Consider the following 27,702-nt stretch of genomic DNA (forward strand, 5'->3'; position numbering starts at 1 on the left):
AGCAGAAGACATCCTCACTAAGGAGCCTGCAAGGGCTCTTACTTCCCGATTCCATCCTATTTAGAAGAGCAGATTTCTTTATCATGACAAGATAGGATAGGCTGAGGGAGGTCCCCAGGGTGGGTTCCAGTAAGAAGGGCCAAGGAGGAAGGGATGTAGATAAGGGCTTTCTCTATAAGGACTGTATAAGAACTTTGCCTGCAGGTGTGTGCACCCTCCTATCAGAGCCTCCCCCAAGGGGTCACCATGTTCCTCCTTCTGAAAGATGGTGAGTCACCGTTCAGCCACTTGAGAGCATGCAAGTGGGTCTAGTCGCTAGACTTCGTATGTCTTGAATGATTCTAGCCCTACTAAGTTCACCCAGGATACATCCTGCTTTGCCCATACCACTTTCTAAGCACTCAGACGTCCAAATGTCAATCCGGCTTTTCCCTTTGTCAATCATGGTTCAGATCTGTAGGGAGGGACAGAATGTGTGAGAAGCTCTTGCTTATTCTAGGAAACACAGAACATGTGTGCACACACACACTCACAAATACCCATCGATTTTCACACCAGCCACATGCAGGCTCTGTACCCCCACACAATGCCTCATTAATATTCTGTTGTTCTTGGCCCATTTGCTGCTGGGGCCGGGTGTTTAGCATTGGCAGCTGTGTTTGGTAGGTTAGTCCAGCCGTGCTCTTGGCATTGATGGATCCCTGATTCACAGGGCTCATCATATAATAAACTCACAGCTGTGCTGAAGGGAGGGGTTGGGGGAGGGGCCTGAGGCACCCAGGGGATGGGCCAGGTGGGTAGGATGACACTGGGCTTGGCCAGAGCCAGGGAAACACCAGGTAATGACAAACCGGGGAAGGAGGGGGGTCACAGGTGCACTGGGCAGGCCAGAGGGGCTCTAATTAGTCTCGTTTGTCCTGCACTTAATGTCAAGCTCATTAACGAGTCTACCGAGTTAATCAACATGCCACAAATTGGATTTTGAGTTCTGCCACCAGTTCTGTGTACACTGTGGCCACACTGGTAGGGTTCACTCTCAGGGCGAGGGTTGCAGGCAGGGGCTTGCTTTCCTACACAGTCTGGGAAGGGGTGTGTGTCTTGCTAACTCCTTTTTTCCTTCTAAGTTCTTTTTATTCCTTTCCCTGGGTGGACCTAAGGGAGTTCCTACTTAAAGTCATTTAACATGTGATCCACTTCATGATTAAATTCATAAAAAATCTGATCAGACAAACCTCTCTGTTGGTTTTTAAACTTTTAGGGCTCCCCTCTGCAGGTGAAAGGCACACACAAGCAGCCATCCCCCCTCACTGCCTCCCCCAGGCATCTTCCCCTACGTTTTAATTACCGGCTCTGGCTGAAGTCTCACATGGCCTTTGCTTTATTTATTTATTTATATCTTAATGAGGATACTGAATCTTTGATTAAAGTCGTAATCGTTGCCGATTCAGTGAGGAGGGGCGAGTTGGATGTCAGACCAGACGGGGCCATGTGTGCAGACACACAGAGTGGCATGTGGGCACACACACAGACTGACCCTCACTGCACTAGACACATGGCTAATTAGTACCAGGATCTGCATGGGCCTCCACTCCCCTTAGGGCTGGGGGCTGGGAAACCTGCAGTTCCTTTAGCCCTGGCAGTAAGAGGACAAGTTGCTACTGGTTTTCCCAGCCAGTAACTCTAGGACTCAGTTTGTCCCCAGATCTGCATGTTAGGGACTTGCTGGCCACACTTTTGAGCCAGGGTAGTGCCCCATAGATTGGTGTGAACTGGATCAAGAGATGGCTCTCCTCTTTGAGCTTCCTCCATGGAAGCCGCCCCCAGCCCACACCTTATGCCCTTAATGTTTCTTGCAAATCTTCCACCCAGGAGAGAGTCAGCCAGTGAACAGACCCCAGCATCCACTCCCCACGGAGCTTAAAAACCCTTCAGAGTCATCAGAAGAGATGAGAATTTATGTGGGTACAGGGGCCTGCATTCAGGAGGGGGAGCTTTGGTTAGTGGCCTGCGGAGGGGAGAGAGAGGAAGAGAGTAAAATATCATTTTAAAGAGGAAGTGAAGGCACAGGCATGCGAGTCTATAAGGAGAAGGACAATTTATGCCCAGGCACGAGCGCAGTTTGACATGGGGATAATGAAAAAACGTAGGTCATTGTGGATGACTTAAACCTTCAGCAGCTGAAGAAAATGTATGAAATGCAGAGGACATTACACGGTTGGCAGCCCCGCACATCTGCAGAGGGACAAGTGAAATACAGTGGGCCATTCTTTACCATAAACTGTGGTGGTTGGAGATGCAGCCCAGAGAAATTGTAATTACAGTGACAAGACGAATCAGCGATATTTAAATATTCATGAACAAAGTCTGGGGTGATCAATCTATCTTTATTGTCTGTGCCTTCACTCCTGTAATAAATAAGTAGCTGAAGTCCTCACCTTTCAGCCCCCAGGCCCCTACTCTGGGTGCAAAATGCAGGGTCCGCACACCACATCCTCTCACCCTCTGGAGATTTAAGAGTGCAGTCCCCCCAACAGGAGGCTGATGGCTTAGAATACAGACCGAGGAAAGGCAATGCTCCCCAAGCTTAGCATACCCAACATTTCCCAAAAATCTGTTCTGGGTCCTACCTGGGCTGTGCACTGGGGCCGTCAGGGTGGATAAAGCTCACTTCTTACCCTCAGGACACTTCCATTCTGGAAGCATGGCAACCATGCCAATCAACACAATGCTGTGTGTCACTTAGCAATCTGTGTCCAGACTCTGGAACCAGACCAGAACCTAAATCCTAACTTAGCAACTTAACATGTGACATTGAAGGTAATGTTTAAGCATCTCTAAGGATTCATTTTTTCTGTGAAGTGAGAATAGTATCTTTCTGTAAGGTAGTTGCTATGATCACATGGTATGATCCATATGAGGTCCTCAACATTACAGTGAGCGCTCAACTAATGTGACCCATTTTAATGGGAAAGTGCCATAAAAAAATTATACTACTGCAACAAACGAACAAAATGCAAGGTATTTCTTCTCTTTGGGACCAGAGAAGAAAATGTGACTTACCTTGTCTGGGGACTAAAGGGAAGCTTCTAAACAAGTATGACTTAGGAGTTGGGCTTTGAAGATTGATTAGGAGTTCACCAGGGAGAGAAGAGGAAATCAAGCAGAGGCAACAGCTGTGTTAAACAGTAGAGGAACGAAAGAACAATAAGTGTTTGGGAACAATGATAAGTTCCCCAAATTGAAGGGATAATTTTGAGGGCTCGGGAATCAAACTGGAGTGAAGGAAGGGAAGAAGAAGTAATGAAAGAAGGAGAGGGGTAGCTGGGCACGGTGGTGCTCTCCTGTAATCCCAGCTATTCTGAAGGCTGAGGCTGGAAGATTTCAAGTTCAGGGCCAGCCTGGGCGACTTAGCAAAACACTGTCTTAAAATAAAAAGGACTGGGGGTGTAGCTCAGGGGCTCAATTCCCAGTACCCCCCACAACACACACACACACACACACACACACACACACACACACGAATAAGTGGGACTATGAGATTTCAAAAACCACAGTACTGCTCTATTCTCATGGGAGCTGGGCTTGCTGTTCGTTGCTGAACCAAATGAAGTCTTTTCCTGGGACTGGCCCTTGCCCTACGGATGTGTACTGGGTAGAAGTACATGGGAATCCATGACCTGTGTTTACCTTGTGGGGACCAGCAGAGGTTGTGGATCCCTAAGTCATCTCCGAGGTGGTGAATATGGGTAGTCCCATTTTTCTTGGTGGACTAAATGTGCCCACTGTCCCCTGAAGAGGGGTCAGGGAGAGGCAAGGACCTGATCACACCCCTGTACCCCCAGGCGACCACCCATATGAGTGTGAGTTCTGTGGCAGCTGCTTCCGGGATGAGAGCACACTCAAGAGCCACAAGCGCATCCACACGGGGGAGAAGCCCTATGAGTGCAACGGCTGCGGCAAGAAGTTCAGCCTCAAACACCAGCTGGAGACGCACTATAGGGTGCACACAGGTACCAAGGGCCAGGGATGGGACAGGCCTGGGCTCTGGGACATGAGTGGGGCTGGGGAGCAGAGAAGCCCAAATGAGGATGGACCAAGGCTGAACCAGAGAAGAGAGGTTCTATTAAGGGCTAAATGTGGAAGGCCGAACACCACTGTCCCCCTCCCAAGGTCAAGTTAGATATTGCTGATCAATCACAGCACAGTCTTCCAGGAGCCAGGAAGGTCAGCCCTGGGGGCAGCCATACCACTAGTTGCTATATGATGTGCAAGATGATGGCTGTTCATGAGTCCTGAATTAGGGTTCAATTGACCAGATTTAGTTGAAAGTGAAGACGAGGGTGGTTTCATGTTGCTTGAGGGTTGGAATAAGAATTAGAATGCATTGAATTAGGTTATGATGAGGGAGGGCCGGGAAACCGTGAAGCTAGATCAAGTTTAGTTCTGACATCAGAGGAGATGTATTTAATAAGCTTTCTGTGGGTATAACGTTTTACCATTTCAAAGGGCCTTCACATTCCTTTTTTTATATAAAGGAAGTGATGAGCAACTGCTTTCCCTGGGGTCTGAGGACAGGCAAGTGGAAGTGGTCCAGACTTCCAGAAGTTTCCAAGTTGGGGGCAGTGGAGTTGTGGAGTTGGCCTGTGAAAGCCTATTTCTCCCCATTTTCAAATTTAGTGACATCACTTTGGTTGCTTAAAATCGGCCACGGTGGGAGTGCACACCACACAGTCATAGGCAAATACTACCCATCGGGGCTATTGAAAGGGCTGGTTGGGAAACGCTCTCCACCAGCACACGGCCAGCCGCAGGCAGGGAAGGCAGATATTCAGAACTTCCCCTGAGGATGAGAAGTGGTGGAACTTGGAAGAGTAGGAAGCCTTCTCTGATCAGGGGGCACAGGCATCCTGTCCTGAGGAAGGGGGAGAGAACCTACCTCGGCTAGGTTCTGCAGGCTTAGGGGAGAGGACCTTGTCATGGGAGGCGAGAGGTGACAGAGGGAGCAGTAAGCAGAACTGCATGCTGTCAGAGCTGTTTTCTTGCCTCCAGCTTGGGGCCACAGGAGAGAATGGGGTGCTCACTGCTGAAAATGTGAGTGACCCAGAGGATTTCCCAGAGCCCTGGGGTTTCCTTAGCCCCTGGTTGGGGATGTGACCTGGCGGGCGGATCATTAAATGCATCGGCAGTGACTATTGTAAATAGCTGGTCGATAGTTAGATCACTTTGGCTGTTCATTACTTCATTATTTGCTGGGGCCTCTGCACGGAGGAGTATTGATGGTGAGATGGCTGGCCAGTTAATTACTGTATTGAAACAAGGTTCCCTTACATCCTCTGCTCAGCTCCAGGGGACTCCATTGAAGGGGAGGTGGGGTAGCAGGCGAGGGTGTGGCTGTGCACTCCAAGGTTCTCTGTCCCCAACATTCAAACCCCAGTGGGGAAGGCAGGGGCCCAGGAAGGTTCTTAAACTTTAACTGGCAAAATATCCCCAGGTGTGATGTGTTTGAAGAACTCTGGGTCCCCTGATCTCCCGGACCTCTGCTCCCCACCATCCGTAGCCCTTGAAAGGACGCCATCTACCCCTGTTCTTTCCCTGGATGAACTGTTCTGAAGACCCATCTGACTTCCAGGGCCTTATCTGCCCCCTTTGAAGACATGCATTACCTTCATTAGAAGGGAAGAGACCCAGCCTTTGGGAGAGTTAAGAACAGTAAAGGCAAAGAGCCAGAGCTATGCTCCATGATCCTGTAGTGGCTAGTGATATGTGGCTGTCACAATGAAATAAAGCCAAAAATAAAGTTCATCAGCCACGTCAGAAGCCATATGTGAGTAGTAGCTACCATTTTGGATGGTGCGTCCATCATTTCAGAAAGTTCTATTGGAGAGTGCTCGGCCAGAGGGACTGAGATTCTCCCGTGAGCCCAGGGTGGCACAAGGCCTTGTCATCCTCCATCTTCACTCTCTTCTGCCCTGTCTTACCTCCTCCACAGGTGAGAAGCCATTCGAATGCAAGCTGTGCCACCAGCGCTCCCGGGACTACTCGGCCATGATTAAGCACCTGAGAACACACAATGGCGCCTCACCCTACCAGTGTACCATCTGCACGGAGTACTGCCCCAGCCTCTCCTCCATGCAGAAGCACATGAAGGGCCATAAGCCCGAGGAGATCCCGCCCGACTGGAGGATAGAGAAGACTTACCTCTACCTGTGCTATGTGTGAAGGGAGGCCCCCGTGGTGGAACAGGAGTGGGAGCCAGGAAAGACGAGTTAGAGTGAGACGAAGTCGAGGAAGGACTGTGCAAAGAGAAAAAGGAAAAAAAAAAAAAAAAAAAGAAAGAAAGAAAGAGAGAAAGAGAATAAGAGAAAAAAAAAAAGAAAGAAAAAAGGAAAAAAAAGAGAGAGAAAAGGAAAAAGAAACCTGATAGCTATTTGACCTTGGATTCTCTCTGGGGCTCCAGGTGACCAGGATACCAATCCACTGTCCCTTCCCTAGAGGCCTCTGCCCTCCTTGGAGGCTGGAGGTTTGCCTGATTTTGGGGGGTGGGGTGGAGTGGTATTGCTCACTCACACGGTGGCATATTTTTCTCCTCCTTCTCCCAGACCTTCCTCCTGTGTCCAGAAATGGAGGCTGGGAAGAGGGCAAGAGCTACAGTCTCTACCTGCCCTTTGCCCACTGCCTGCTCAGAAGACGGAGGGAGGGGAGTGGAGAGGGGGCTCCAGATGGTGGAGGTTCCTGGTCGATGCTCAAAATGGCAGCTCTGGCTTGCTGGGGGTGGATTGGGAAGGGGACGGGCTCTTTCTCTTCCTACCACTCAGTTCATCCATTGCTTTCCTCTGCCCTGCCACATCTGGGTGTTCCCTCTTGGTCTCCGAGAGCCTCCTGGCTCTTCGCCTCCCCAGCCTTGACTGCCATCCCTTGGGTCTCAGGGGGCTCCCCGCCCCTCATGGATCTGGGTGGCCTTGCCCTCTTCCTCTGGATCCTCATGGGAAAGCCGTGTCAGACTCCAGAGCCCCTTCCTCCTTTTAGCTTTGAGAATATAGAATAAACCGAACACCCTACCCTGGCCAAACCCAGCCATGAGCATGATTCCTACTGAGCTGCTTTTGCTTCCAAAATGGGGGAAAAAAAAAAAAAAAAAAAACCTAAATATGTTACATCCCACCCACCAAACACACACACGTCCCTACAACCCTATTTTAGTCCCTCGGGGATGGAATCCACGAAAGAGCTCATTGTCCAAGGGAAGCAGTGGATGTCCTCCTCCAGATGGGCTCTGCATCTGGAGGAGGGAACAGACACTCTGCCCAGGGTTGGGGAGCTGGCCAGGGGAGGAAGTTGCTGTCATACTGGAGACCCACAAAGCACAGGGCCTGGGGACCCCAGGCCCAGTGAGCCCAGTGGGAAAACCTGGGTCCAGAGAGTGGCATGGAATTCCTGGCTCGTGAGCTCCTCAGTCCAGGGGGAGGAGGAGGAGCTGAAAGCGCTTTGGCCTTGTGTTATGTTTTGCTTCTTTTCTGTGTCCCCTGTTAGCACATTGTACTTGAATTACCTCAGTTTTTTGTGACCTCATGAGCTTTTTTAACCCCTGTATCTCTTTTTTGGTTGGGGGTTGGAGGAATGGGGAGGATGTTCTGTTCTGTTTCTTGTGTAAAGTGATAGTTGGCTTTAGACTTCAGCTGGCCAAGGCCCTCCCCATGCCCTTGGGGACCAGCCTCCCAGCCCACAGGAGCCAGACAGAAGAGTTGAACACTCAGGATCTGAATGGGAGGGCAGGAGGAGAGCAAGGAAGATGGGTGGGCAGAGGAGAGGCAGTGGTGTCTCACTGTCCCCATGGGACACTCGGGAGTCACTGTCAGCTCTGCTCATGGCTCACATCATCTGTACCCAGCATTGCTCTGCCTGGAACACTGTGGAGAAAAGTCCCACTGTCCTTACAATTTGCTGGGTCATTCAGGCTCCAGGGCCTGTCTTCTTCAGATCCTTACAACTGTGTGGTCCCAACTCTGTGTGCATTATCATTGCCAAAATTGGTATATTTTTGTGGCTGGTCGGGGTGACCCAGCCTTGGTTTTGTTGCATTGGGGTGGGTTGTTGTTTTCTAAAAGCTACCTCTTACGTTTGTCCAGCCATTCTTCTGTTTCTCTCATGAGTCCCTTCTGCTGCTCTGCCTCCCCTCTTGCCCCAGCCTCCCCACCCTGAATTTTGGAAAGCACATTTGCAATATTCGTGTATGCTTTGGGACGGGCCCTCCGTTTCATCTCATGCTTTATGTGATAAGTTTTTTTTTTTTTTTTTTCGTTTTGTTTTTGTTTTCTTTCCTTTCTCTCTCTGAGAAAGTTGTGGCTGCGTTTTGATCTTAGGTTTGAAAAAAAAAAAAGTGGTTTAGGGAAGTGAATTTGGGGAGAAGGGTTGTGAGGAATATTGGGAAGTCGGAGGGATGGGTGCTGCTGTGACCACCCCCCTGTCCCTCGGCCCCATCCCTCTTGTCCTCCCCTCCAATCTCGTCCACCAAATCTGAAGGCCTTAAAAATTGTGTGTTGGGGGATGTGGAGCGGGGGTACTGTGTCACAATAGGCGGTGGCTTAGGGATGATAAGGTAGGGAGGATGCTATTTTGCAACTATAATAATGACAGTGCTTTGGAAAAGAAAAAAAAAAAGTTAAACTTGAAATAGGTGACTAGAGCAATTGTCATGTTTATAATGTGAAAAGAGCGAAATCTTTGGGGGGTGGGCAGTCTGTAAGAAACAGTTATGCACTATGGCTTCGTCTCCCGGTCTGGGAAGAAGGGGGACTCACTGGCCCTCAGGGGATCTGAAATCCCAGAAAACAGTATTTTTGAACAGCAAGATGTCACTCAACTTTGGAGGGGAAGGGAAAAAAAAAAATCAAACTATTCCATAGAACTAGCTGGCCCCTCACTTCCTCGCCCTTCCCACTCAGCCTGGCCCCCCATTCATGAGAGCGGAGAGGGCTGAGCTAACCTTTACAAATTGTAATATTTTTGTAATATTTGTTAGTTCCTTCGTCAGTTCTACAGGACCTTGCCCTTTCCTTTTGTAATGTGAATAGGACAAAAAAAAAAAAAAAAAAAAAGACAAAAAAAAAACTCATCACCACCACCACCAACAGCAAGATACCCTTCGTACGCGTGCTTGCAGGCGTGTGCTGTGTGTGCGGTTGTGTGTTCAGTCAGGCGATGTTGTTGTATTCGGGTGTTGCAGTGTTGGATGGTACAGACTCGGCACCTGCCTGCCCCACCCATCCTGGGGCTCTGCAGATCCTAGAGGGAGGTGGAGGCATGTTCCTGAGGGAGCAGGAAGAAGCACCTCTACTAGCTGTGTGCTCCCCACGCAGCCCCAGACACCCCAGTGGAGTCCCACGTGCTTCTTCTCCAGCTTCCTTCCACCCAGAGACTAAACAGTTCTAGGGTTGCCAAGGCCTTCTCGGCCCGGCCTGTGGCCACCAGGCCAGGTGGGAGGCTGTATGGGGGCTTTCACCTCATCTGGAGCGCAGGAGTGGGGAGACCAGAAGAGTGTTCCCTCCCCTCTCCTCTCTGCCGTCTGGCCACCACTGCCCTTGGCTGAGTCCTGCAGAATCCAGACTTGATACTGCCTTATCCAGCACCACGAACCACCCCTCCTGGAAAGTCCAAGTTGATTAATGGTCCCTTTCCCTACCCAGCTCCTACAAGTGTGTGACATGACCCTCTCTCATGTGCTCCTTCCCTATTCACTCCTTTGTTCATTCAAAGCATTAAAATCCTATGTGTATATAGGATAGACAAATTTATATATAGAGAGATATATATAGCAAGAGAGATATAAAATAGTAACTATCATTGCTGCTTTGGGTTGCTTTGGAGGAGGCACGGATATGACGCAGGCAGATCTGGGGCGCAGGGGGGCCCCCAGGAGGCTGGGGGACCTGGTGATTCCGTACAATCCAGGGATGCAACATGGGCTTGTTTAATCTTTGTGCCTGAACAGATTTTCCGTGTTGAAAAGAAAAAAAAAGGAAAAAAAAAAAAAAAAAAGAAAGAAAAAGAAAAGAAAAGAAAAAAAAAACTGCTGCAATTTTTCACAAGTGTGTGGTACTTTCTGGGTGCTATGGGTACACCTGCTGTGGGAGGAGAGGCCATTGGCACCTTCCTGGACGGGAGTGAACAGGGACAGCCTTTGGACTGTTTGTGAGGGGAGGGGGGACTCGACCACTTCCCTGGCAAGCCGAACTAAGGTGAAGACTTGGGGCACCAGATGTGAGACAGAAAAGCAGAAAGAGATGAGACTCTGTTGGTTCATTTTTTTCCCTAGGCCTATTTTCTTGTCACCTTCCACCACCCCACCATCTTGTCTCCTCCTTCCTGGAGCTTCTGCTGGCTTAGCTAGAATGGCTTAGCTTACCTGGACATTTCAGTGGGAGGACAAACAGTGGGATTAACCCTGTGCGGTGGGCCAGATGGGTAAAGGAAAAAGGCAGAGATGGCCAAAAGAGGCGCAGGACAAAGCAGGGAGGTCTGGTCAGGGAAGAGCGTGAGGAGAACGCGGCGGGTAGGCCGGCAGGCCTGGTAGCCAGCAGCAGCAGCAGCCTCCCCTGTTCTCGGTGGCCCACTTTGCAGACAGGGTCCCAAGCCTCCCAGTGTGTATCATAGTATTTGTTCACATAGTGTTATGCATGATCCTCGTAAGGTTAAGAAGCCGTGGTGGTGCACCATGACATCCGCCCCATATATATAAAGATAAATATATATATATGTATGTAAGTTATAGCACTGAGGGCCCTGTGGCCCTGCTGGACCAAGCAAACTAAGCCTTTCGGTTTGGTATTATGTTTGTTTTGTTTTGTTTGTTCTGTGGCTTGTCTTATGTCGTGACAGCACAAGTGCCAGTCCGATTGCTCTGTATTACAGAATAGTGTTTCTGATTCATCAATGTTCTAGTTAATGTCTACCTCAGCACCTCCTCTTAGCCTAATTTTAGGAGGTTGCCCAATTATGTTTCTTCAATTTTACTGGTTACTTTTTTGTACAAATCAATATCTCAATCCCTCTCCTCCTCCCTCTCGCCCTTCTCTCTCCCTCCTCCCCAGCCTTGCCCTCCAGCTCCTCCCTGGCCCTCCTCCCTGGGGTCCCCTCTCCTGGTCACCCCCTCTTCCCTCCCTTCCTCTTGCCACCCCGCGCCCCCCACCCCCAGGTCCTGCTTGCCAGTTCTTCCTGTTCTCTGAAGCAGTTCACTCAGAGTTGTCCTGGTTGCAGCTTTCCGCATCTGCCTTGTTTCGTGTAGATTGATGCGTTTCTTTGTAATTTCAGTGTTTCTGACAAGATTTAAAAGAAAAAAAGAAAAAAAAAAAGAAAAAATGAATTTACTGCTGCAGGTTTTTTTCTCTCTCCATGTGTCACTAAGTGAAGTTTGTGCCTTCTATAGCAAAGAGAATATTTTTTACATCCTACTAACAGTAGATTTTTTTGTAGTGAACATTTTTTGTATTTTTATTTATAAGTCTCATAAGAAAAATAGCAATGTTCAGTTGTATACCTTGAATCTGCAGTTAGAAGAGAATAAAGTTAATTCAGTTGTCTCTGACTCAAAGCGTCCTTCTTCTTCTTTTTTTTTTTAAGTGCTTTGTCTTTTCTGCTTTTTCTTGGGTGTGGAGAGCTGAGATGAACTGGAATTTCTGCCTGGGGATCAGGGAAGAGAAAGCTGTGTTACACACATTCAGCCTTATTTATGTGACACTTTTACAGCACATTTACAAGGCACATACCCACTCAATAACATACTTGTCTAATACACTTTAGGTTAAGAAATAGTGTTAAATACATTAATATCATTTGAACTTGGTACAGTGTACCAAGTAGACATTCTTTCATTTATTCATTCAACAAGACTCTCCTGCACCAGTGAGACTTGTTTGTACTGAAAATACCCCACGGAAAAACAAACCCCACCCTCTCTTGGAGCCAAAATCTATTTGCATGTGTGTCACGACTTGATCAGGATCACACAGCCAGTGAGTGGTGATCAGAACTTAAGTCCAGATCTGATATCAAAACGAGTTCATTTCCCCAGGACTCCAAGGCAGGGATCTCCTGTCTGGTATTAAAGTCATTGTCAACTTCTGCCTGACAAATAAGCAAATTTCAGAAATGTCTCAACATGAAGCTTCTACCCAATTAAAGGTCCTTGGGTCTGTGGCAGCTAAGACCTGTTGGGAAAAGTGGTTGAAGGAGGTGACCCTGTGCAAGGAGGGTAAAAAGACTGGGAGCCTGAGGGGTGGCAGGGTTGCAAGCTCAGCATTGCCACCAACAGAATTAAGAATATCCACAAAACTCCACTGGTCTGCTTCTCTCCTGTCTCATCTCCCTATCTGTGGGCCAAGACCAGTTCTCCAACCCTTCTTTCCTCTTACTAGGGATGAAAGCGGCACTGTGCTTGTCTTTAGTTGTAAAACCAATTCCATTCAATCGGAAACATCCCAGCACCTCTGCCCGAGGCCAACTCAGCTGTCTCTCTCCACCAACATCATCCACGGGACAAAAGCCAAGCCCAACCGTGCTGGCTACAGTGGGTCCTTTCAGGGATAAGCCAGTGTGGAGCCTCAGGCCTGCACCCCGACATTACTGGGAGTCACAGGGAACTGTCTCCAGGCACTTTCTCTCCCTGCTCTGCAGTCAGCAGGGATGGGAAGGGTGGTCTTTCTGCTCCTGTCGTCCTGCGTCCCCTCTTCTACTGGGGTCTGTATGACCCTGAGACTTCTGAGCTGACAACCACCAGATCTGCACTAAAGCTGGGATACCCTTCCTTGGAAGAGGACTGTCCAATAGGGCCTCCTCCCAGTCCTCCAAAAACTGGGTCCTGTCTGTACTTCCTCCTTTACCTACTTTTCTCTCTGCTCTGCTCTTTTTCTTTCCTTGGATTTTTCTTCCCCTCATCTCTCATCCAACCTTTCTTTTCTCCTTTCCACCCCCTTCTCTCTTTCCTCATTTCTTCTCTCACCGCCCCCTACCCCATTATTTCTCTGGGGTCGCCTCTTGCCTTGTGTCTCTATTCCACGTTATTTTTCCTCTCCTTGCATTTCTCCTCTTGGAAAGCAATCCTTGGCCAAAAATGTATTTGTTTTGATTTGGAACCGCTGCCCCCCTGGCCCCATCCCGACCCGACCTGGCCCCCCGCCCCTCCCCCAGGGCCGCCCCTCCCTCGGGCCTCGGCTTTCTCTTGACAGATGGGAGGGCAGCGAGCACTCCCTCTTTAAAACAACATTTAATCGCCGTTTTCTGTTCTTGGACATCAAAGCTGGGGCTTAGGCGCTGCGCTGGGGTCGCGGCGGCCGGGCTCTGGGGGAGAGGAGGTGAGTGAATAGGGGCCGGCTGAATGGGCTTTGTGTGACCGCCGGGGTCTGCCTGCTTTACATGCTCTTTGACCCAGATATGATCTCATGGAGAGAAAGGGGCCCTGGCCGGGCCAGCCTGAGAACGCCCGCTCCCTCCTTCCCGCCCTCCTCCCCGCCCCACTCGGCCCTCCTCCGCCCGGGGCTGCCCCTGCCCAGCCCCGCACTTGTGGGCAACCTCCTCCCGGACAGGGCTCACCAGGGGCACGCGGCTGGGGTCAGAAGAGGGGACCGGCAGCTGGGCTGGAAAGATGCCCCCCGGGGCTGACTGCTCCCGCAGGAGCACGTGTTCTCCAGGGACGAAATGGGAGTCCCCGCACAGCGCCCAGTACTCTTGGCCGTGGCCGCTTGGCTTGGGTCACATCAGCCTTAGCGGCTTCTCCATCCCGTGGCGCGGAAGCGTCCCTCTCTCCAAAGGTGGCAAAGCCCAAGGCCAGAGGCAGCAGAGGCCTGCTGAAGACCCACACAGTGACTCAGGAAGAGGGAGGAGGCGGCTCCGCCCAAGGCCTTCTCCACCCACTCAGCAACCCCAGCCCTGCCCACCTGGCTGCCTGCGGAGCCCCTCTGCCCTGACACAGGAACGCGGTGAGACTGGAAGACACTGACCTCGCGTGCTCTGCCTCCGCCCCTTCCCTCCTCAGTCCACAGCCTTGCCTGCAGCCAGACTGGTTTTCCAAAAATGCAGAGAGCATCATGTCACTCCTTTGATCACAGTCCCTGGTGGCTTCTCATTACTCGTAGGATGGAATTCAAACTCCACAAGGCTTACAAGACCCTCGGCAACAGCCCCCGCTCACCACCCCAACCTCATCTCCAGATCACACCCAGCCCCTTGGCCACCCTCTACGTTTTGCTCTAGTTGACTAGACCATGAATGGTTTGTGGAACAAGTGAGTTTGTCCTTTTTGGCAGTATAATTTACTCTGCTGGGAGCTGCACAGAAATCATCCCTGGCCACCTGAGGCTGAATTAGGTGCTCCTCCTATGCAGATCCTCCATCATACCATTTGTCATAGTGCATTACAATCACCAGTTTTCTTCATTGTCAACATTTCCAGATTTTAAGTTCCTTGAGGTCAGGAATTATGTGTTCTATATCTTCCTATTCTCAGAGTCTAACACTGTCTGCCTCTGGCAGGTGCTCAATATATCTTTGTTAAACAAATGGGTGGGGGAAAAGTGGGAGAAGAGGGAAGGAGATAGGCAGTTAGCACTCTGGGGCGGGGATGCAGCCGTCAGGCAGGGCCCAGTGAAACCCGGTACAAGGAGTCCATCACATGCCTACCCAGGCACCCCCACATGACATGCAGGGACAGGTGTACCTACAGGTCACAGCAGGGCTTCTGCTTCCCATACCGGTGCCAGTGTTTGTTCATACAGTCACCTGAACTGGGTCTGCCACGTGCCAGAGGAAGGAGCAGCAGACACAGGGCTGGCACTTCACAGTTGGGGATCTGCCTGGTCTGGGCATGCCTGGGGTGGGGGTGGGGGTGTACATGCAGACACTTGGTCCTCTGCCCACTGGGGAGCGGTCCGTCCCCCAGCTCTCCGTGTTTCTGGGCCCAGCTCTGCTGCTGTCCCCACTTCCAGCCTGTGCCCCTAGTGGGCTGGCATGCTCTTCTGGGCTGCTTTCTCTGCTCCCCAGGGGGTGCCTCAGTGAAAGTGAACTCGCTCATTTAAACCTGACTCCACAGCCCTGCAACCCCCTGCAGCGCTAATTACCCTGTGGTTCTAAACTGATTGCTGTACACTAAGCTTAAGCCCTCCTTTATTTATTTACCGACTACATTAATAGCAAAGCTGAGCTGCTTTCAGTTGCTCCCAACTGTATGCCTCAGGTTGGCTGCACCCTGTTTCCCTGTCTCCCAGAGGAGGCAGGGTGCAGACATAAACCTGAATCAGAGACTACAAACTGGCCACCCTGACCGAGTCCCCTGGGCCAGACAACAATGAGAATGGAGAAGAAATTGCTTTTGTCCATATCTACTCCCGGACACAGTGGGGCTCCTCTTCCATTCTGACTGGACAGAGTGGGAGTACCAGACCCACTCAGCTCACCAACCAGAGGGATCTATTTACAGGGCATTCCATGTACTTCTGTTCAGCCTTTACTCCATCAACAGGGTGAGATGCCGTCCACTGGCCTCATTTCACAGAGAGTAAACTAAACGGAGGCTGTGACTCCACTGGTAGGTGGTGAGCAACATCTCTGCCCCTTTCCTCTCCACCATGTGGTGCCAAGGAGATGACCTTCCCTGGTCCTACCAGCCCAGGTTGGACGATTTCTGTTCAGTTGTGGACTCCCACAGCTTCTACCCATTGCCACGAGGAAGAAATTCCTTCCCTGTGTTGAATCAAAACCTGCTATCTCTCAGTGTTTTCTACCTCATTCCTGTGCTTGCCCAGAATTTGATGGAAATTTGAGAACTAGAACCTGTCCTTCAGCCTCAGTGGACTTTCCAGGGCAGACCAAAGTCAAGTATCCCCACCCTGTTCCCCCCACCAAGCTCACACTTGGGGACATGGGAGAAGTGGCAGTCTGTTGCAGGCTCATTCTAGGGTACACAGGGTCATAAGCATGCTGCTGTCTCCTCCTGCTTCTCTGAGTGCCCTCAAAGAAGGCTGGGCCCTGGCCTTGGGGTACAGCAGCATTCTAACCAGAGGGGCACTGTCAGAGCACAGCATATAGACTCAGAATTAAGCACCCAGACTCCACTTTGGTTTGAAATAGTTTGGTGGCTGCCATACTGGGCACCTTGGTGGAAGAGGGGCAGCTGGGACTTGGCAGAAAGAACCTGGGATTTGGAATTGAGGACCTGGTTTTGCAGTGCCATGCACTGTGCGGCCTTGACTGCATCTCCAGCCTCTCTATGGTCTCATTTTCACAACTGTTAAGCAGGAGAGCCTACCCAGCCCATCTACCCTCAGGACAGTTTATGAAGCCAACTGGAGGAAGACACATAAATCAGTTTTCTAGGCACCACAGTGCTGTAAAAATGCGATATAAATGGGGACATCTCAGGCTTCCCTGAAAAGGTGGGGGATGCTGGTGACCGAGATGTTCATTTCCAGGGCAGAAGTTCATCTAGTGGGACCCAGGGGCTTGGGAGCCAACACGGGACTGCAGGCATTGCTGGAACTCTATCTCCACCTAGTGGTTAATGGTTGCAGGTGCGTCTGCCTCTCAGGCCGTCAGGAAAGTGTCTGGGATTGTGCTTCTACCCTGTTGCTTCCAGGCTCCTGCTAAACTGGGCCTGGGTAGGGCTGAGTAAGGCAAGAATATGGTCCACATTTATGGCAGAGAAGGAACATTTTGAACTATTTGAGCGGAGTTCACTGAGGTCTTTCCAGAAGTCTTCCTGAGTCAATATTTCTATCCTTACCCTTTTTCTCTCATCTTTCCTCTCACTGACCAATTGGCCATGCAAATCTCACTCCTTCCATTCCTAAAAGGTTTAATTGGAAGCCATCCAAATCCCAGGGATTTCCAAGGGCTCCTTTCACACTGAGCAAAGACCAGCCTCCAATGGGATTCAGCTCCCCTGGAAGCTTCTCTGCTGGGAAAGATGTAGGCAGGTCATGGGGGTTGCAGAGGGAGCTGAGCATCCTCAGACTGGGTCAATGACAGATAAGAAGTGATGTAGAAGGTTGGAGGGCAATGGGGCAAAAAGGTCCTTAGGTCCTGAACCTTCAAAGAAACTTCAGAACAGAAGTTTACCGAATTTACCTCCTGCTCTTAAGTAGAACTGCTCTTCTGAAGCAGTGAGTAAGGAGGTTGGGGGCCTGCCCCAAACCCTCCACTGCAACTCCTCTGGCTGAACGACTGCTCAGTTCTCTGGGACAGTAGACTCTCCCATCATTGGACACATGGGTCTCCGGAGATTTGACTGGAGATGATCTTTGGATGGGCCTTTTTGTCTCTTAGTACCTCCAGCCATCTCAAATGGATGTAATGAAGTGACTTGAAAGACCCCTCCCAGCACAACATTTCTAGGGTTCTAGAACTTTGGCCAACTGTGAAGATCTTCAGAGAAAAGCATTCACCTGGTTCCAAATCACCTGTTAGCATTTCTTAGCGGAGCAGCCTTTCCTTGTGGTTCTCTTCACTGGGTTTAGGGAGGTCTTCAGCATAGAGTGAGCTTCCAGCGACACCAGGTGGAGAGAAAGCAGAAACGCATGCATGACAACTGGTATGATGGGCAATGTGAGGAAAAGTCCTTCCCTGGCAAGTCCCACTCCTCAGGAAGGAAGGGAGTCATGAAATAGCAGAGGGAGGTGGGCAGATAGGATGTCCCAAGCCCAAAGTAACTTTTCTCAGAAATCTCTTGTCAAAGTTCCAGGTCAGCCTCAGCAACTTAGGGAGGCCCTAAGCAATTTAGCAACAACAACCAAAATTAATAAAGAGGATTATGGCTCAGTGGTTAAAGACCCCTGGGTTAAATCCCCAGTATGAAAGAAAAGGAAGGGAGGGAGGGAGGGAGGAAGGAAGGGTCTCTTGCTGATTAGCGTTCTTCCTTAGCTCCCTATCCCAAGCAGGGGTACTTGACCTTTCCCTTAATTCCTCCATAGTACAACTGAGACCAGCCTGAAACATTTAAAGTCTCAAGGACAAAACAAGACAGCAACACCAACAGCAACATGACGTTAGTTCGTCTGGGTGGTAAGCAGTGGCATAGGCCTTCCCCATGGTCACTCCCTGCCTGCTTCTCTGCCTGCCCTCAGGAAGCAGGGACCAGAGTAATCCCCACCACCGTCAAACTCTGCAAAGTGAGACCCAGAGTGACATGGGCTTCCAGCTTCTGACAGATTATTTTTCTGTCCCCTGCCAAAGATCAATTCCTCCCCTTCAGGTCCGGATTTCATCCTTTCCGTCTTTCTAAGTTCTTGGAACCTGCCCTTACCTCTCTATATCCATTTCTCCCTCTTTCCCTGATTATTCCTATAAGCACATAAAGCATCCGCATCTTAACAAATCTTTCCTTGACCCCATTCCCTGTTTTCCATTGAATAGCAAAATTCTAGAAAGAGCAACGGGTACTGTCTTCTTCCATTTTTCTTTCAAAGTTTCTGATCTGAGTTTCATATTTTATTCCATGATAAGTGGAGAATGATCTATAATGGGGGTGGGAGTGTGGTGAGTGAGAGAAGAATGGAGGAACTTTGGATTAAGTAGAAGGAAATGGGGGGGGTATAAAAAATGGTGGAATGAGACAGACATTATTACCCTATGTACATGTATGATTACATGAATGGTATGAATTTATATCGTATAAAACCACGGAAATGAAATGATGTACCCCATTTGTGTACAATGAATCAAAATGTAGTCTGTAAAAAATTAAAAAATGAATAAATTTTTAAAAATGAAAAAAAAATGCCTGTCAAGGTCACAGTGGTTGTGACTTGGGCAATGCATTGCTGGCTTCATCTTATTTGCTTTCCCACCACCTTGTACATAGCTGACCCTTCTGTAAACACCCTCCTGTGTTCCCCTGACTTGCCTTCTCAGTCTCATTAGCTAGCTCCTTTGTCTTCCTCAGATGGAACTTTGGATATTAGACAATTTCTGAAGCGTTTCGTGACTTTCTTACCTTGTCTGTCTGCATCAGATAGATGGTGTCTCATCTACTTCTGTCACTTTTAGTGTGTGCCAGGGACGCCCAACTTATATCTCTTGTTATGAATTTTCTTTTCTTTTTTTTTTTTTTTTTTTTTGGTGATTTAACCCAGGGTTGCTTTACTACTGAGTGATATCCCTAGTCCTTTTTTGTTTTTTATTTTGAGACAGAGTCTCACTAAGTGACTGAGTCTGGCCTCAAACTTGTGATCCTCCTGTCTCAGCTTTCAGAGCTGATGGAATTGCAGGTGTGGGCCTCTGCACCTGGCTTTTGTGTTGAATTTTCCATGGAGTCCATTCAGCTGCTCAGTTGACATGTACATTCTAATGTCCAACAGACATCTCAAAATTTACATGTTGCACACAAACCTTTGTCCACACATCATCCATGCCTCTCTCTGCCACTGGAAATACAGGATAATGTTAGCTGCTTCAACAAATAGATCTTAGATTTATACCATGACTCAATTGTAACAGAAGTTTAACTGTTCAAGGTGAATGCTTGCAGTTGCACATACCATCTCCAAGAGGACTTATTAGCATCTGTATGCATCCAGAATGGGCAAAGAGAGAGTGTAGAGGGCCTACCTGCTTCTTAAAAGCCTTGGTCTAGTGATGACAGGCATCTTTCCTGCTTATATTCCATTGGGTAGTTCTCAGTCACCTAACCACATCTAACTGCAAGAAAGGACAGCTTGGAAGATGTATTCCCTATGTGTTCAGAGGAAGAAGAGATTGGTTTTTGTTGAAGCAGTTTCTGACACAATCTGTCCTTCTGATCACTATATACCTGTTTACTCTCTTCTTTCCACATATTAAGTATACTTGCTCCCAAAGAGGATAACCCCAAATTCCATCCAGCTACTGCAAATGTTTCAGAATTCAGAATCTCTAAGTGACATACTCTTCTCTCCATCAAGTTCGGGCATGATTCCTCTTAGAAAAGCAACTCCTCTTAGTTAAAGCAACTTATCTACACTGGGACCCCATCCATTAATCAGGTATTATGCTAAAATAAGTGACAATGGCCATGTTATGTGATGTCAGAACAGTTAGTGAAACCACTCTCTGCAGGAATCAGTCTTCTCCCCTCCTTTGCTTTAAATAAAAGAAGATTATATTTCCCTTGCAGTTGGGCATGGCCAGGTGAGCAACTTCTAACAATCAAAGGTGAACATTGGCATCCATGTTGGGTAGAATTTTTTAAAAATTATTTATTTATTTTTAAAGTTTTTACAGACTGCATTTTGATTCACTGTACACAAATGGGGTACAACTTTTTGTTTCTATGGTTGTGCACGATGTAGATTCATACCATTCATGTAATCATACAAGTACTGAGGGTAATGATGTCTGTCTCATTTCATGATTTTTCATAACCCCACCTCCCTCCATTTCCTTCTACATAATCTAAAGTTCCCCCATTCTTCTCTCACTCCCCACCCCCACCCCCATTATATATCATCCTCCACTTATCAGGGAAAACATTTGGCCTTTGGTTTTTGGGGATTGGCTTATTTCACTTAGCATGATATTCTCCAATTTTGGGCAGAATTTTTAAGAGGCAAATAAGGCTGCCCTATCAAATTATGATGTGGTGACTTAAACCAAGAGAAATGTGTTCGCTCACAGCTGTGGAGGCCAGAAATCCAAAACCAAGTGGTTAGCAGGGCCATGCTCCCTATGGGGCTCAAGCGGAGAATCTTCTCTTGCTTGGAGCTCTTGGTGGCTCCTGGCTTTCTCTGGATTGCGGCAGCATACCTCCCATCTCCACCACCTTTGGGCGGCTCCTCCCGTGTGTCCTTTTCTGCCTTGCATAAGGACACTGTCATTGGATTTAGGGTCCACCCTAATTTGATATAATGTCATCTTAATTCTTGTCATAATTACATCTACAAAGATCCCATTTCAAATAAGATCACATTCTAAGGTTCACAGTAGATGTAAAAGGTGGTACCACAATCCCTTTATCAAGAAAATATTCCCTTTCTGCAATGGGAAGAATGGTTCACTGTGACCAAAAAGCTGTGGTTCGGGAAGACGTCCCGCCTGGTGCTGGAGAAAGTTCTTTCGTTAGACCCTGTATCTCCTGTCGGGAAGAATCCCCTTGTCTGTTATTCCTGAAGCCCCTGGCTGCAGCCTCTTATCTGCTCTGGCCAACCTGAAGTGAGTTCTGGGTTGGGTCTTCACTGGCGCCCCAGAGCTTCCACACCCAGGCTGCTTCCTGCTTGTGCAAATTAGGGAACTTGAGTGTGGTTTTCAGCTCCAACAGTGGAGGCCTTTGTTAAGCAGGCCAGGTTTGTGGTTTGTTTTGTTTTGTTTTATTGTAATGCAATTTCTTAAAAAATAGTCTTTGACTCTATTTACTTCCAGTCCGTTCCTTATGCCACTGGCCATGCCTGATGTTCTTTCTTGGACATGGTTGTCAGATCTGTTGCTGTTATTATTATTAATTTTTTTCTTCCTTACCTCCAAGTGTCCTTGTCAACTTCCTGGTGGCTACTTTGGGGTCATCTGAAGAGTCAGTGTGGGTGAGAAAGACACCATCTTTAGTGTAATGATTGCCCCAGAACAAAGTCTCTTTGAAAAAAAAATTCAATAATGAGTTTTTATTTATTTGGTGCTGGAGGTTGTTAAGCTACCCTGAGCTACATCCACAGCTCAGGAGCTTTAATTGCTGGAAGCTTCTTTCAGTCTTATTTTCTATAATTTAAGTTCTCAGAGCTTAGTTTTCCTGTGTCTCAGAGAACTCACTCTGTTTTCCCCGACTCTTGCCCTGATGGCTGTAGGTTTGCTGCGTACTTGGCTTGGCCTGCCTATCAAGTTATTCCAGGGAAGAGTTTTATGGAATGATTTATTCCTTCTTACCATGGCACTCCATCTTTTTAGCCAGCTCTATCTTCTTGCCGTCAGCAAAGGCCTTAAATAATCTGGCCATTGTCGATGTCTCTGGTCCATCTCCTTCCACTTTCCATCCACCCCTGTTCCCAACCTTGCTGCCTGCCCTCCGCTCCCAGGAGGGGACAGGCCTCTGCATGCTGCCCCTGCTTCCCCCGGCTGCCCCTTCCCCTTGCCTGACGGTGGGGCCTTCCTGACTGTCGCATCTTGAGTTTGCTTTTCATAGTGTTTGCCACCACCTGACATTATCTTCCTGTCTTCTTAATGTGTTTACGACCCTGCTGGCTTTTTGCCACCAAGTCCTTGGTGTTATGGACTGTGCTTGCCACACAGTCAGTGGTGACAGCCCGCACGGATTCTTACATAACACGCCTGGTGTGCCCGATGCTCTTAGGTCTTTACTGAAAACTTTCTAATGAAACATTTCAAAGATACAGAAGAGAGAAAAATATGATGAACACCTCATGGAGCCCATCACCAGATTCAACATTCCCAGGACTTTGCATCTCTTGCTCCATTGCTTTCTTATCTTCATTCCTTGTCTTTCACTTATCTTTTCTTTATTTATGTTGAAGTATTTTTTAAAAGATCTCAGACACCATGCCATTTCTCCTCTATGTACTTCAATGTATTTGTTTTTAATCGTGGGTGGGATTGAACACAGGGGTGCTTTACCACTGAGCTACATCCCCCGTCCTACGTATTTATTTAAAATTATGAGGCAGGGTGTTGCCAAGTTGCTGAGGCTGGCCTAGAACTTGTGATCCTCCTGCTTCAGCCTCCTGAGTAGTTGGGATCACAGGCGTGTGCCACAGTGCCCAGTCCAATGCATTCATTTTTAAAAGTGATTTATTTTATATAACTGCAAATTTCATCCGTACATCTTCGAAAATTGGAAATGATTTCTTGGTATCACTTAGAACCTGTTCAGATTTCCCTGAGTGTCTGAAGAATAACTTTTTAAAGGTGTTTCTTTTGAAGCCGGAGCCAAACCAGGCCAACACTCTGCATCAGTTTGTAGTTTCTCTTAAGTCTCACCCCACCCCCACCTGCCCCTCTCCAGTGTTGACCTGCACAGAACAGGTGATTGCTGTGAGCTCATCAGGTGTAAGATGCGGGGGCCTCACGTGGGGCTGGCTGGTGGGGAGAGACTTGGAGGGATCCTGTGAGAGACAGTCTTGTGGGTGACTCTGCTCTAGGTCAGCAGAGAGGGGACGTCACTGACCTCTATAAGACACTCAGGAGCTTCAAGATCAACCATGGTTTTGTCCCCTCTTATGGTGTCCTTGGCATGACGGCTGAAACCAACTTCACAGATCAGCTAATTGTACCTCTTGCTTTAGATCTTTGACACCATTATAAAAGCATGGAATACTTCTTGTTCTAATTCAGTTCCCAGGACCTCTCCTTCAAAAACATGTATTTTAAAACCACTTTTTAGGTGATCCTAATGTAGGTAGATCTGTTTCAGAAACCTTGTAGAATACACTAAGGGTATGACTTCCTAACATAAAATTCGTAAAGAAATTTCTGCCAACAGAGTTACAATTCCTCTGGGGTCAATCATCTCCCAACGTTTTTGTTTGTATACCTTTTCCATTAAAATTTTGAACGTATCTCCCAATATTTATTTATGCATTATGTACACACACGATTGCACTACCATATAAGGTATGCAATACACTAACATAATCTTAAGATTTAAGAAGTAAACCCCGAAGACATCAACAAGTTTCTACAGACATATGAATTACCTAAACTGAACGAGGAGGACATACACAACTTAAATAAATCAATTTCAAGCAATGAAATAGAAGAGGTCATCAAAAGCCTACCAACAAAGAAAGTCCGGGACTAGATGGGTTCTCAGCCGAGTTCTACAAAACCTTTAAAGAAGAGCTTATTCCAATACTCCTCAAAGTATTCCATGAAATAGAAGAGGAGGGAACCCTCCCAAACTCATTCTATGAAGCCAATATCACCCTGATACCTAAACCAGACAGAGACACATCGAGGAAAGAAAATTTCAGACCAATATCCTTAATGAACATCGACGCAAAAATTCTCAACAAAATTTTAGCAAATCCCATACAAAAATATATTAAAAAGATAGTGCACCACGATCAAGTGGGTTTTATCCCAGGGATGCAAGGTTGGTTCAACATTCGGAAATCAATAAATGTCATTCACCATACAAACAGACTTAAAGTTAAGAATCACATGATTATTTCAATAGATGCAGAAAAAGCATTCGATAAAATACAGCATCCCTTCATGCTCAAGACACTAGAAAAAATTGGGGTAGTGGAAACATTCCTTAACATTATAAAGGCCATCTACACTAAGCCTATGGCCAATATCATTCTAAATGGTGAAAAACTGAAAGCGTTCCCCCTAAAAACTGGAACAAGGCAGGGATGCCCTCTTTCACCACTTCTATTCAACATCGTCCTTGAGACTCTAGCCAGAGCAATTAGACAAACTAAAAAAATTAAAGGGATACAAATTGGAAAAGAAGAACTCAAACTATCCCTGTTTGCTGATGACATGATTATATATTTAGAGGAACCTGGAAATTCCACCAGAAAACTTTTAGAACTCATAAGTGAATTCAGTAAAGTAGCAGGTTACAAGATCAATGCTCATAAATCCAATGCATTTTTATACATAAGTGATGAATCTTCAGAAAGAGAAATTAGGAAAACTACCCCATTCACAATAGCATTGAAAAAAAAAATACTTGGGAATCAATCTCACAAAAGAGGTGAAAGACCTCTACAATGAGAACTACAGAACACTAAAGAAAGAAATGAAAGAAAACCTTAGAAGATAGAAAAATCTCCCATGTTCTTGGGTAGGCAGAATTAATATTATCAAAATGGCCATACTACCAAAAGTGCTATACAGATTCAATGCAATTTCAATTAAAATCCCAATGATGTACCTTACAGAAATAGAGCAAGCAATTATGAAATTCATCTGGAAGAATAAAAAACCCAGAATAGCTAAAGCAATCCTCAGTAGAAAGAGCGAAGCAGGGGGTATCGCAATACCAGATCTTCAACTCTACTACAAAGCAATAGTAACAAAAACGGCATGGTATTGGTACCAAAATAGACAGGTAGATCAATGGTACAGAATAGAGGACATGGACACAAACCCAAATAAATACAATTTTCTCATACTAGACAAAGGGTCCAAAAATATGCAATGGAGAAAAGATAGCCTCTTCAACAAATGGTGCTGGGAAAACTGGAAAACCATACGCAACAGAATGAAATTAAACCCCTATCTCTCACCCTACACAAAACTCAACTCAAAATGGATCAAGGACCTCGGAATCAGACCAGAGACCCTGCATCTTATAGAAGAAAAAGTAGGTCCAAACCTTCAACTTGTTGGCTTAGGATCAGACTTCCTTAACAGGACTTCCATAGCACAAGAAATAAAACAAGAATCAACAACTGGGATAGATTCAAACTAAAAAGCTTTCTCTCAGCAAAGGAAACTCTCAGTAATGTGGAGAGAGAGCCTACAGAGTGGGAGAATATCTTTGCCACTCATACTTCAGATAGAGCACTAATTTCCAGAATCTATAAAGAACTCAAAACTCTACACGAAGAATACAAATAATCCAATCAACAAATGGGCTAAGGAAATGAACAGACACTTCACAGAAGAAGATGCACAAGCAATCAACAGATATATGAAAAAATGTTCAACATCTCTAGTAATAAGAGAAATGCAGATCAAAACTACCCTAAGATTCCATCTCACCCCAATTAGAATGGCGATTATCAAGAACACAAGCAACAATAGATGTTGGCGAGGATGTGGGGAAAAAGGAACACTCATACATTGCTGGTGGGGCTGCAAATTAGTGCAGCCACTCTGGAAAGCAGTGTGGAGATTCCTTAGAAAACTTGGAATGGACCCACATTTGACCCAGCTATCCCACTCCTCGGCCTATACCCAAAGGACTTAAAATCAGCATACTACAGAGATACAGCCACATCAATGTTCATTGCTGCTCAATTCACCATAGCCAGATTGTGGAACCAACCTAGATGCCCTTCAGTTGATGAATGGATAAAGAAACTGTGGCATATATATACAATGGAATATTACTCCGCAATGAAGAATGATAAAATTATGGCATTTGCAGGCAAATGGATGAAATTGGAGAATATCATGCTAAGTGAGATAAGCCAATCTCAATAAACTAAAGGACGAATGATCTCGCTGATAAGCGGATGAGGACATATAATGGGGGGTGGGAGGAGTTAGCGTTAGGGTTAGGGTTAGGTTTAGGGTTAGGGATAAGGAGGCTGGTAAGAATGAAGGAAAGAAGGACTGTATAGAGGGAAAAGGGGTGGGAGGTGTGGGGGGGAAGGGAAAAAATAATGAATCAAACATCATTGCCCTATGTAAATTTATGATTACACAAATGGTGTGCCTTGACTCCATGTACAAATAGAGAAACAATATGTATCCCATTTGTATACAATAAAAAAAAAGATTTAAGAAGTTAGTAAAAATAGAAGTTCTGATATTTGCTTCTTGCTCCCAAGTGGTTTCTCTTGGATTTCTATCTATGGACCACTGCTCTAGGGTATTTTTAGCCAGTTTTCTTTACCCGAGACTGCCCAGGAGTCCAGTTGGAAGATCTTCCAGAGGTCATAAAAATCTCCATTCTCCTATAAACATTCTTTATCATAACTTCAAACCCTGCTTGGAGAGAGGTTTTTCTAGTTCACTTGGGTTGAATTTTTCCTCTGCAATGTGCCTCAGGAATCTTCCTGAATTTGTTGCTGAGCAGGCAAACCAGTCACTTTGACAGTCAGTCTCCTTGGGCCCAATTCCTCCAATCTTCCTATGGTCTCTTGGATTTCTGGGGGCTCAGGACACAGGAATTTCCTGATGGATGTATTTAAGGCTTCAGAGAGAGATAAGGAGATCAAAGGCCTGGAGGAAAGCAAAAGGCAAATTCAGGTAAGGAAGCCTGGAACTGGCGATGGAAGCCATCTCTGGGGCTCTTCATCCCTTTCTGAGGCCATGATCCTTACTCCAAAAGCATAACTTTTCTTGGTGTCTCAGCTGCATGCTAAGGTAACGTGATGATAAGAACTCTGTCTTTGACTGGAACTGTGATTCCCAGCCCTGTTCAACTGCTAGTATTTCTTTGCTCCCATTCTATAATAGCCAGTCTCGTACAAAGTTTCAACTTGTGCATATGCTTTTCAGTTCTTGATTAACACCCCAAAGGAAACCCCTTTACAGTTTGAATTGTGTGGCATTACAAAGATACATTGAAGTCTTAACCCCCAATACCTAGAATGTGACTTTTTTTCTTTTTTTGAAATGAGTCTTTACAAAGGTGATCAAGTTAAAATGAGGTGATTAGGGTAGCCCCAATTGAATATAATTGATTTCCTTATACAAAGGAGAAAGTTGGATGGAGACATACACAGGGAGAATGCCATGTGAAGCTAGCACCATGCACATCTGCAAACCCAGGAATGCCAAAGATTGCCAGTAAAGCCCCCAAAGCTAGGGTAACACCATGGAACAGATTCTCAAGACCCTCAGAAGGAACCAACCTGCAAACAGCTTAAGTTCAACTTAAGCATCCAGAACTGTAAGATAATGAATTTCTGTTCATTTCACAGCAGCCCCAGTAAGTGAATACACCCTCACATGTAGACCTTTGGGGGCCCTTTGTAGAAATCTTTCCTCCCTGGTAAGCCAACCACATAAATTCCATTTGCTTTAGCAGCTCTACACTCTGATCTTGGCTTTCTT

General features: G+C 47.0%; 1 protein-coding gene and 1 long non-coding RNA gene across 5 annotated transcripts in view; one reads left to right on the forward strand and one right to left on the reverse strand.

The window, feature by feature from the left end:
• Zbtb16 (zinc finger and BTB domain containing 16) overlaps window positions 1-11,411 on the forward strand; it is a 179,359-nt gene extending 167,948 nt beyond the window's left edge. For all 4 annotated transcript variants that reach the window (XM_047519440.1, XM_047519437.1, XM_047519439.1 and 1 more), the window contains exons 6-7: window positions 3,843-4,010; window positions 5,990-11,411. In XM_047519440.1, the coding sequence (XP_047375396.1) occupies window positions 3,843-4,010; window positions 5,990-6,219 (398 nt within the window). In that variant the 3' untranslated portion in view covers window positions 6,220-11,411. The remainder of the gene's footprint in view (window positions 1-3,842; window positions 4,011-5,989) is intronic.
• On the reverse strand, window positions 11,130-13,914 carry LOC124960584 (uncharacterized). The gene is made up of 3 exons (XR_007104102.1): window positions 13,585-13,914; window positions 11,534-11,676; window positions 11,130-11,312 (listed from the first exon to the last, which is right to left on the reverse strand). It is a non-coding gene; the product is annotated as an uncharacterized LOC124960584 (long non-coding RNA).
• Window positions 13,915-27,702: the final 13,788 nt, after the last annotated feature.

Source organism: Sciurus carolinensis, chromosome 11, assembly GCF_902686445.1.
Source record: "Sciurus carolinensis chromosome 11, mSciCar1.2, whole genome shotgun sequence".
In the NCBI taxonomy this organism is placed as follows: domain Eukaryota; kingdom Metazoa; phylum Chordata; class Mammalia; order Rodentia; family Sciuridae; genus Sciurus; species Sciurus carolinensis.